General features: G+C 42.9%; 1 protein-coding gene across 4 annotated transcripts in view; it reads left to right on the top strand.

Moving 5' to 3' along the window:
• Nucleotides 1-12,090, top strand: part of LOC145410983 (dehydrogenase/reductase SDR family member 12-like) — a 104,368-nt gene that overhangs the window by 55,619 nt on the left and 36,659 nt on the right. For all 4 annotated transcript variants that reach the window (XM_080281040.1, XM_080281038.1, XM_080281039.1 and 1 more), the window contains one exon: nucleotides 8,036-8,118. In XM_080281040.1, the coding sequence (XP_080137166.1) occupies nucleotides 8,083-8,118 (36 nt within the window). In that variant the 5' untranslated portion in view covers nucleotides 8,036-8,082. The remainder of the gene's footprint in view (nucleotides 1-8,035; nucleotides 8,119-12,090) is intronic.

Raw genomic sequence — 12,090 nt, 5'->3', positions numbered from 1 at the left:
ATTTTTGATGGCTAGAAAGGTAATATGTAGCCATTATTAACCATTTCACTACTGGAGATCTCTGAGTGTTGAATAATTCTGATGGTGGACTGATGAAGTTGGAAAATACGATACTAGAGTGAATGGGTGGTGAGAGCTTTCATAGTTATCAACACTGGCACTACTCTTATCAGTAGCAGTGTCAGGGAGGGAGGGGAGGAGGGCTGAGGAGGCTCTATCCTTTTACTGATGGAGGTGTAATCAATAATCTCCCACAAGCAGTTTACCTAGCTACTGAGTAAGTTAAAAATAATACTGTAGTGGGGTGTGGTATTTCATTAGTTCTTCCAGCTTCACTCCAGGCCAGGTGTGGTAAGGGACACATTACTCATAAAGTTTTCATTCAAAACTTTATCTAAGGTCCATGACTCATAAGATATAAAGTCAGTACTGCATTTATATACTGTCACAATGTGCACATATCCAATATATTCTGTACAACACAATATTAAGATAATCAGAAATATAGCTACTCTACCACAAAACTCATAATTCAAATATAATACAGTCCATCATTCTGCTACATGTAATGCAACACAGCATTAATCATCATAATCACCAAATTTTCCCCATAACAGTGCAATTATCAGTAATTCCAGATAATAACAGATACCATAATAACAACTGCTGGATGAAATACCAGCAGTGGCAAGGAAAAACTTGGGAGAAGATGGAGTAGATGTACAGTATGAAGAGAGTTAATGTAGATGATATATGATCAGGTGAAAATACCGGAGGCCTGGCGAGGAAGTATGATAGTACCGATCTATAAGAAAAAAGGTGACATTCAGGATTGTGGGAACTATTGGGGTATAAGGCTGTCACAAACAATGAAAATATCGGGGAGAATAACAGAGAAAAGGTTAAGGGAGGAAAAAGAGATAGGTGAACAACAGTTTGGATTCATGCCAGGAAAAAGAACAACAAATGCAATCTTTGCAGTACGTGCGACTGGTTAAAGATACATATGACTGGGCGAGAACTCGGGTCAGAAGTAGTATTGGCATAACAGAGAAGTTACCAGTAAAAGTTGGGCTACATCAAGGAGACTCTTTGAGTCCCTATTTCTTCGATTTGTTAATGGATGTTTAGGGGAGAGGCATTGCTCCATGGATTATGTTGTTTGCAAATGATAATGTGCTGATAGGCACCACCAGGAGGGGAGTAGAACTGAAGTTGGAGGAGAGGAGAATGAAACTGGAGGATAGAGGACTTAAGATTAGTAGCAGAAAGATGGACTATCTATGCTTTAATGGAGGAGAAGAAGACCAGGGTTATGTGTTTGCTAGGAGAAAGGTTGAAAAGAGTCGGGACATTCAAGTACTTAGGCTCAAATACAACAGCTGACGGTGGACTGAGTGCAGAAATTAACCATAGAATACAGGCAGGATGGAGAAACTGAAGGATATGTCAGGAGTGTTATGCGATAGAAAAATCAGTCCAAGAGTGAAAGGAAAAGTATATAGAACAGTGGTAAGGCCTGCAATGATATACGGTTCAAAAACTTGGCTCATCCAGAAGTCTCAGGAGAGAAAGCTGGAGGTGGCGGAGATGTTGATGCTGAATGGATAAGCGGGGTCACGAGAATGGATAAGATCAGGAATAAGATGATTAGGGGAATGATAAAGGTTGTGGAAATCACAAAGAAGGTACAGGAGAGGCGACTACAACGGTATGGACATGTAATGAGAAGAAATGAAGACTATGTAGGTAGAAGAGTGATGGGCATGAACTGGAGGGTAGACTGAGAAGGGGTCAGCTGAGGAGACAGTGGATGGACTGTATACAGCGAGACATGAGGGAGATGAATATAGCAGGGGATGCATCTAGATATAGAGGAGAATGGAGAAGGCTAGTCAGAAACAGCAACCCTATATAAACATGGGTAATGCTGCAGATGAAGAAGAACCCCTGTTGGTAGTATGAATAAATAATAAAATATGCGTTAATTATTCTAAATAGTCACTGGAGATTTTTAAAGATGCTATTACAGAGACAGGTCAATCTTAAGAAACAGTGTTTGGCAACAGAGAGAATAAAATATAAAAGATGTCATTATACAGTACTGGAAAGATCATCCTCAGCACTCCCACTCTTGACACTTATACAACCAACTCTGCTATACTCACTAGCACTAATATTATCTCATTACCAGTGCCAAAACAACTTCCACAAACACCATCTCAATAAACAAGAGCACCAGTTCTAATAACCCCAAGTGCCAACAGTATAAATGCCATTATAATACAGGTATCACTATAATCGTTACCTGCCGAAACGTCAATGCTGACATTGTGATTACCACCATAATCAACAAAAATATGACTACTTCCATTATCAACATTATCACCATAACTCCCACTAGCACTATTTCTTACACCACGATCATTATCTACACAACTAATATTGCCAAACATATCAATAGTTACTACCATAACCAACACTACCATAGCTTTCACAACTAGACACTTGTAATACACAGTCATCCCTTTCTAACTCTCTTTACTTCTTTCCAGAATATTTTCTTACTTTCTCTCCACTTTACCCTATAATTCCTTCCAAATTCCTTATCCACTTTCTTCTTACTCTCTCTTACTATGGTCCTTTCGCAGCAAGAAGTCCGTTCAGGGTGTGGCAGAAGTTGGGATTTCCCCGAGTGCGACGTTGCCAATTTGACCACCAATTATCGGATTATCACTCTGTCTCCCTACCTACCCCCATCACACCTGTTTCTCTCTCTCTCTCTCTCTCTCTCTCTCCATATATATATTTATTATTTATTTTCAATTTTTTTTCCACACCACTTATGAGGTAAAAGTCTAGGCGTGTTTTATTTTTAAGAGGTTTCCCCTGTAGGCCTAATCCTCTCTCTGACCCTGGGTCCCTCGCCGACCTCGGCGTGGCAACATGGGAAAAAAGCGCTGCCATGTGGCATAGAATTCATTCAAATCGTTGTTATAATTCTAAAAAGAGATACTCAATGTACTATATAGCTTCCTTTACTATATACAGAATATAAAAAACAATTTCAAACAGCACATAGATGGGAAATAAGAGAGAGAGAGGGGCATGTACTACGGTTGATTTGGCAGCATCGCTAGAGGTGATTCACCAGGTGGGCCCCACCCTGAACGGACTTCTTGCGGTGAAAGGACCATAGTCTTTTCACCTCTCTCTTCCTCTCTACATATAACTCTCTCTTCCATCACTCAACTTCCTCCACACTCCTGTTACTCATCCACTCACTATATGCTTTCTTCCTTTGCATCACCACCTGCCTCACCTCTTCATTCCACCATGCTGCTCCTTGCACCCCCTTTCATCATCTCTTCACCCCACTCTCCACCTACATGCTACACAGATTTCTCCTGTGAATATCTTGCGCACACCTTCCACATCCTCCATCTGCTCCAAATTATATTTACCCAATCGCTCCTCCACTTCTCTCTTATATTTTGTCTTTTTTCCATCCTCTAGCAACCTTTCTACCCTCCTGGTATGGACTACTTCCTCCTGTCCTTCCTTTCTCCCACTCCTCAGTTTCATTTGAACCCTGACTTCCACTGCTTCCATGTGGTGGTCAGAAAGTCCACTCCTCCAACCTCTGTATGCTCTTGCATCCATTACACACCTCCTCATTCTATTATCCACACACACATAGTCAATCATTGTCTTCTGTTCATTCATTTCACCACCCACCCTTCTCATCACTCGCCATGTATACCAGTGGATCATTTTGTCTAAAGAGGGTATTAGCCATCACCAACCCCCTCCCTGCAGAAATGTCCACTAGAGTGCTGCCATTCTCATTCACTTCTGCAGGCACACCCCATTCTCCATCTACTCCATCCACCTATATATTGCCTACTTTTCCACTCATATCTCTGATCAAGAACACTCTCTCATTCCTTTCAAACTTTTCCATGCACACTTCCACATTTGTCCAGAACCCTTCTTTCACTTTACTTGCACAACCTTGCGTTGGTGCATACACCCACACAACCACCAACATTTGCAGTCCAACTTTCAAACTTACCCAAAAAATCACTGAGCCGATGGATCCATATTCTCTTATGTTCTCCTTCCATCTCTTGCACATAACAATACAAACTCCTTCTTTGCCCTCTCATTCTCACCTACTGGTGCACATATACCCCATCCATACTCCCATTCTCTTACAGTCTCACCTCTCCATTTTGTCTCAGTTATTCCACATACATCCACTTTCGGATCCTCCAACCCCTGGACAATCTCTCTCTCTTTCACCTCATCATTCGTGTCCCTAACATTCCATGTCACAATCCGTACCAAGTCCTTTGTTTGGTCCTTAGCTGTCATCTGTTGGTCAGTCCTGGTCCGAGGCTTTCGTATTTCTAGTTAGTTGTTCTCTGGGGAGGGGAACTAACCCTCCAACTCACTTGTCATAACATAGGGAACTCATGTTGGCTGGTTATAAGGTTACCATCCAGTGTTGTACATGATTTTCCGGATACCAGGAAATCATTTGGCTTGCCACTCAATGTACAGCTACCCTAAAACAGAGAACTGCTACACTAAGTGAAGCATAAGCATAAAATTTTATGCTTATGGGTTAAAAAAAAAAAAAAAGAAAAAAAGAAAAAAAAAAAAAGGCAAATTTAAAAGAAAGCAATACATGAAGCATGGAATTAGAGTATTATAAAGTAACGAATTGATTCCCTATGACTTGCAAGCATTATCTCCATCAGCTAAAGCACATTTTTTTTTTTTTTTTTTCCCATTTAGTGCCATGTGATTTTATTTAGCTTAGGAGAGATTCCTAATTAGGAGGAAGTTAGAAAGAAATCTTAATTACCCTTTCAACCTAAGAATATTTCTTTATTTTGTTCTCACCAATGCTATCTATCTCTCTATCTATTGCCAGACATCATAATCCCGTAAGGGGTGGCCACAAACAAATCGCCTCCACGTCGCCCTGTTCCCCGCCATTTCACTGCCCTGCTCCCAGCTCACACCCCCCACTCTCATATACCTCTCCACTCCATCCCTCCATCTCATCCTTGGCCTCCCTCTCCCTCTCCCCCCTCCTCCACCTCATTCACATAAGCTCTCTTTGTCATTCTCTCACTCTCCATCCTCTCCACATGGCCAAACCACCTCAATGTGTTTCTCCTAATGCTTCCTATCACATCCGCATCCACACCACAATGCTCCATCACAACCTCATTCGTCAGAGTGTCTCTCCATGTGACTCCACATGCTCCTCTCAAATAACTCATTTCCACTGCTCTCACTCTTGACTTCAGTCCCTCCAACAAGGTCCAAGCTTCACTTCCATAAGTTTTGGTATCACAATATTGTCATGTAGTAACTTTTTCACTTCCATGCTCACTTCCCTGTTTCTAATCACTGCTTCCAGGGAACCAGCAACCTTTCTTCCTTGTTGTACCCTTTCAAGCATTTCACCTTCCATACTTCCATCCTTACTCATCACACTACTCAAGTACTTAAACGCACTCACATTTTCCATTTCCTCCTCATCCAAACTCACTGTAAATTCACTGAATTCACTTCTCTCAAAAACCATAACTTTACTTTTCCCAACATTCACCTTTAGATTCAGTTTTGTACACACTCTCCCAAACTCATCCACCAAGCCTTGTAGCTCCCCTTCGTCTGCACTTAACAACACAGTATCATCTGCAAACAACAGTACAGGGAGTTTCCAACACTGCCCTCTCTCATTAGGGACACTCCAACATCCACTGCCCTACCTTGTATCACTTTTATAACCCCATTCATTTACAGACTGAACAACCATGGAGACATGAAACATCTCTGTTTCAATCCAACCTTTAAACAGAATAATTCACTCAGTACACTATCCACACGCACTGCAGCCTAAGCACCCTCACACATACTCTTCACAGCATTCAGCAACTTCCCATCTACTTCATATATTCTTGATCTGTCTATCTATCTATTGCCAGACGCTTTAATCTCATATGGGGTGGCCACAAACAAATCGCCTCCATGTCACCCTGTCCCCTGCCATTTCACTCCCCTGCTCCTAGCTCACACCCCTCTCCCTCATGTACCTCTCCACTCCATCCCTCCATCTCATCCTTGGCCTCCCCCTCCCACTCCCCCCCTCCACCTCACTCACATACACTCTCCTCATCAGTCTCTCACTCTCTATCCTCTCCACATGGCCAAACCACCTCAATGTGTTTCTCCTAACGCTTCCTATCACATCCACATTCACACCACAACGCTACCTCACATCCTCATTTGTCAGTCTGTCTCTCCATGTGACTCCACATGCTCCTCTCAAATAACTCATTTCCACTGCTCTCACTTTGACCTGTGTCCCTCCAACATGGTCCAAGCTTCGCTTCCGTGCGTCAGAGTTGGTATCAAAATACTGTCATGTAGTAACTTTTTCACTTCCATGCTCACTTCCCTGTTTCTTATCACTGCTTTCAAGGAACCAGCAACCTTTTGTCCTTGTTGTACCCTTTCAAGAACTTCACCCTCCAAACTTCCATCCTTACTCATTACACTACCCAAGTTTTCGTTTTTAAAGGCTCCAACTTGCTTCCATTTCCTCGCCATCCAACCTCACTGTATATTCACTGACTTCACCTCTCTCGAAGACCATAGCTTTACTCTTCCCTACATTCACCTTTAGATTCCGTTTCTTACACACTCTCCCAGACTCATCCACCAAGCCTTGCATCTCCCCTTTGTCTTCACTTAACAACACAGTATCATCTGCAAACAACAGTACAGGAAGTTTCCAAACACTGCCCCCTCTCATTAGGGCCAGTCCAACATCCACTGCCCTACCTTGTATCTCTTTTATAACTCCATCCATATACAGATTGAACAGCCATGGAGACATGACACATCCCTGTTTCAACCCAACCTTCAAATAGAAAAATTCACTCAGTTCACCATCCACACGCACTGCAGCCTTAGCACCATCATACATACTCTTCTCAGCATTCAACAACTTCCCATCTACTCCATAAATTCTTAATACTTTCCACAATCCCTGTCTATCCACCCTGTCATATGCTTTCTCCAAATCCATGAAGGCCACATACAACTTTTTTCCTTTCTCAAAAAACTTTTCCACTAAGGATCTAAGAATGAATAAATGATCTACACAACCTCTTCCCTTTCTAAAACCTCCCTGTTCTTCTCCAACTAATTCATCTGTTATTTCCGTAACTCTGTCAATAAGTATCCTACCATATACTTTTCCTATTACACTAAGAAGACAAATGCCTCAATGATTACCACACACTTCTTTTTCCCTTTTTCCTTTGTACAGGGGAATAATTATACCTGACTTCCAATCCTCCGGGACTCTACCTTCCTCCCAGGCCAACCTGCACAACATCCACATCCATTCTACTACTATCTCTCCCCCATGCTTTCAACATTTCACCACATACTCCATCAATTCATGGAGCTTGCCCCACTTTGACTTTCTTCATTGCTTCTACAACTTCCATCCTACTGATTTCCTCCTCTCTTCTCACATCCCTCCTTCTCCCTGCCATTCCCCAGCCACTTATACTTGCATCACACTCATTCTCTAAGTTCAACAATTCATTAAAGTGTTCTCTCCATCTGCTCACTTTTTCTTCCTTCTCCACTAGTAATCTACCGTTTTTATCTTTCACTCCCTGACTAATTTCATTGCCACCCTGTCTTAACACTTTCCACAATTCTTGTCTATCCATCCTATCACATGCTTTCTCCAAATCGATGACGGCTGCATACAACTTCTTTCCCTTCTCTAGAAACTTTTCCACTAAATATCTAAGAATGAATATCTGATCTACACAACCTCACCAATGCCAGACATGTTAATTACTCTAGAAGAGAGCATTTTGGGTGAAAGGGGTTAAGCTACCTATCAAATAACCTTCTTGGGCAATATTAATTATCTTAGGATGGACTGTGTCAGTTGTCTTGTAATTAACTTGCTGAACATGTTTTGCAGGACTGGATATGAAGCAGCCAAAGTGAAGTTCATAGAAGAGGATCTGGATGTTGACTGCACTGATCGCCACTACATGGTTACAGGTGTGTGTGTGTGTGTGTGTGTGTGTGTGTGTGTGTGTGTGTGTGTGTGTGTGTGTGTTTGTGTGTGTGTGTGTGTGTGTGTGTGTGTGTGTGTGTGTGTGTGTGTGTCTGTTCTTACCTATCTAATTGTTCTTACCTAGCTGTATGTTTACGGGAATGAGTCAAGCTCGTACTGTTCCATGTATTTGACCATTTTTGTCATGCACACCGTTACATCCCCGTCCCACACTGCCACAGGCTCCAACAGCAATAGTACAGTATAGAAAGGATGTTGCCCAGCGAGTTGTTCTTCCTATGGTCAGCCTTTCGATGTACAGCACACAAGATCAGCTCAGGCATTGTAAATAAACACTAGCTTCTTAAGTTTGCAGTCTTTATTCACCAAATAATTACACTTAATGCTTGCCAACTAAACTTCACTACTTTCACAAGTACCAGAGCTATACAATCTTCACAAACTGCACGGATACTAAACTTACACTGATCTTAACTCAAACGAACTGAAAATCCTGTATTCCCTTCCCCATCCTTATATAAGCTCCCTATGTACTAGAATAATCTACAACATTTCAGGGAAAGCAACAGCTGTCAACTCGGAGACATCCAAAATATCCAGAGTTCTCTTACATTACATAACATTCTAAATGCTTTATCATACAAACTGAGATAAAATTACATGATTTAACAATCACATAAATAAAACATTAAAGAGAAAAAAAAGCATGAAAACTGATGCATAACTCTACAAAATAACTCTGTTGCAATAGCAGGCTAACTGTTAACTCTGACATGGAACTGAAAAAATACGATAATAGTCGGGAATTCTCCAGCACAATCTAATTAGCAATCCAGCTTCTTAACACTATCCCCTCCCTAGTTCTTTGTCGTTCCGATAAAACTACACAATGTATACAAATAGGATCCTTATTCCAAACAAAACATTTAATTATACACAAAATAATCCTTCAACTTATCAGGTCTTCTCCTATGCTGCTTCCAACAACGTCCCTGCTCCTCCACACAATCCACTCCTCCTGGAATGTCTTGGTCTTCTTCCTGATTCACTTCTTCCATCAGGAAACTGTCACGATTGTCTTGTACTCCAGCTCCGTGGTCCTTGTCAACATCCTCAGCTACGGAAGAGCACGATTCCTCGGAGATGTCCCAGCCGGACTGTCCAGACCCGTGGTACTGCCACAGTACCACCTTTGGGCAAGATTTCCTGCCTCCCTGAATCCGGTATGTTACGTCTGATAGGCAGTCCAACACAATGTAAGGCCCATCCCACAGGCTGTGCAGCTTCGGTGACTGTCCCTTCTTCCACTGAGGATTGTATAACCAAACTTTGTCACCATCCTTGAAGCTCACCTCACTTGCCTTGGCATCATACTTGCACTTCATCGCCTCTCCAGAAAACGTGAGGGCTCCTCGCACTTGATGATGTACCTCAACCATCCTTTCCTGAAGATGCTTTGAATAGCTGGAGGTGTCTGTAGGCAACTCTTCACCAGATGGTCTTCCCATGAACAAGTCAATGGGTAAATGTAGCTCGTGGCCCAGCATCAGTTTTGCAGGGTGGCCAGAAGACTCATGGGTTGCAGACTGATATGCCATTAGCAATGCAGGTAATTTCTGGTCCCATTCTGTTTGTCCCTGTATGCAGCACTTGGTCTGTTCTTGTCCCGGGGTCCAGTTGAATTTCTCCACCATCCCATCTGACTGTGGCCTTAGTGGGGTTGTCTTGGCCTTCTTGATCCCCAGTAACTTGCAGCACTCACGGAACACAGCAGACTCAAAGTTTCTACCTTGGTCTGAATGTAGCTCTTGTGGCATTCCAAAATGTTAGAAAAAATGGTCAACCAACACCTGAGCAACAGTTGCAACCTTTTGATCAGGGATGGCATAGGCTTCTGGCCACTTCGTGAAGTAGTCCACGGTGACAAATATATACAGTACTAGTTTCCTCTGTCAGCGAGTGGCAAAGGTTCAGTGATGCCCATCGTGACTCTTTCCATCGGTGCACCCACTTGTTACAGCTGGGGAGGGGCACAACCATGTTTCTTGGGTCCCTTCTTGACACAACATACATCACAGGCCCAACACCACTCTTTAACATCCTGACACATGCCAGTCCATTAGAACCTCTGATGCAGCAGGCTTAGAGTTTTCTTCACTCCCAGGTGCCCATTAGTGATCTGGTTATGAGACTCATTGAAGATCCCAGACCTCATTTTCTTCAGAACCACCAGTTGCCAATAATTGCTGAGGCCATCGGGTGTCTCCCACTGATGTTTCAGTATTCTGTTGTTCAAACAAAGAAGGTTCCATTGACTCCAGTGGCTCTTAGTTGCAGGGCTAAACCTGGAAACCTCTTCTCAAAATGGTCGCACTGTACTTCACTGCAGCCACTCTAGCACTGGTTGTATATCTGCATCCTCCATCTGTGTTCTCTTCAGGTCGTTTTCATCTGATGCTGGCCCTGTCAGTACAGTACGCCGGCATTTCTTACTAAGATTAGCATTCCTAGGACACTGCTTGCTGTCTGTTCTTCCATATTCCCACACATTATCAGTCAAGATTCTCTCGCATTTCCTCAGCAGTGGGGTTTTAAAACTGGCTGGTTGTTGCCTCTTGTCACCATCTGTTACCAATTTACTCTCATCCTTCTCATCATCTGCAGCCTTCTTCTTGCCATTTGGACAATCATAGCTGAAGTGTCCCACCTTACCACATGTCCAACACCCATTTGTTGCAATCATGGGTTTCCTTGCACTGTTCTGTTCTTGCTCCTTATTCCATATGTAACAATCCACCTTCTTATGTCCTGGCTTCTTGCAGAACCAGCAACCCCTTCTGATTTCCTGTTCTCTCTTCCACTTGTTGCAATCCACTTTCCGATGTCCTGGTTTCTCACAATACCAGCAACTTCCTCTGATCTTCTGTTCCCTTATCCACTTGTAGCAGTCCTCTTTCCTATTTCCTGGCTTTTCACAGTACCAGCAGTTTCCTTCAAATTTTTCCACTTCACGTACCTGCCACTTTCTTGCCTTGAATCCCACAGTACGACCTGCTTGAAAAGTGGACATACTGGACCTGACATAGGACTCTGGCTAGTGCTTCTTGCATGCTTTTTGGCTGTGCCTGCTTCACTTGCACTTTCAACCCTGCTCTATCAACAGCATCGATGAACTGATCCCTCAGAAGAATAATCATCAGGTTAGGTGCTGCTTCAGGGTAAGCCTTGTTTGCCATACTCTCCAGGTCATGAGCAAGCTGCTGTCGGGATTTGCCTAGAGCTCATATGTGGCTCCAGAATCTTGCTCTGTGAAGCTCAGTCTGATACATGGCCCCGTAACTGCACTCCAGTACTTCTACTAAGGACCGATAACTGTTCCTCTCCTCTACCGACATCTGGCCCAGAATTTCCACTGCGACACCTTTGAAGCTAGTATCCAACTGCACTGCCCTCTGCCTATCATCCCAACCATTCTGATCAGCAAGTAGCTCAAACTGTGCATGGTAAGATTCCCATGATACCCTACCATCAAATTCCTGAGGTTTCTTTCTTATTGGACCCCCATTATAACCATGCACTTCACTGGTTCGGAGCCTAAAAACTTGGGTATTATAATTAAGGCCAGGACTTAAAACTCCTGCATTCTGCTTATTCAACCCTGTAATGCTACCTTTAGATGCTTGGGATTCTTCAAGATTAACTATACACTGTCCATTTTTTTCATATGCTCCCTGTACACTAATCTCTGGGTCAGCAGTGCAATATTTCTCTACAGCTTCAATTTTCACGCTAACTATCTTTACATGATCGACTGCATGCTTCAGCTGGTTATCTACATGCTGTCTGCACTCCTTCACTATTCCCTCACTAATCATCAGCTGGTTGTCTACATGCTATCTGCACTCCGTCACTATTCCCTCACTGAACTTCAGCTGGTTGTCTACATGCTGTCTGCA

The sequence above is a fragment of the Coenobita brevimanus genome, chromosome 87, assembly GCF_032717465.1.
Source record: "Coenobita brevimanus isolate Jiangsu-jjx chromosome 87, ASM3271746v2, whole genome shotgun sequence".
NCBI classification, from domain to species: domain Eukaryota; kingdom Metazoa; phylum Arthropoda; class Malacostraca; order Decapoda; family Coenobitidae; genus Coenobita; species Coenobita brevimanus.
Note: the sequence above shows the minus strand (reverse complement) of the source record. Positions and strands in the feature narration are given on the sequence as shown.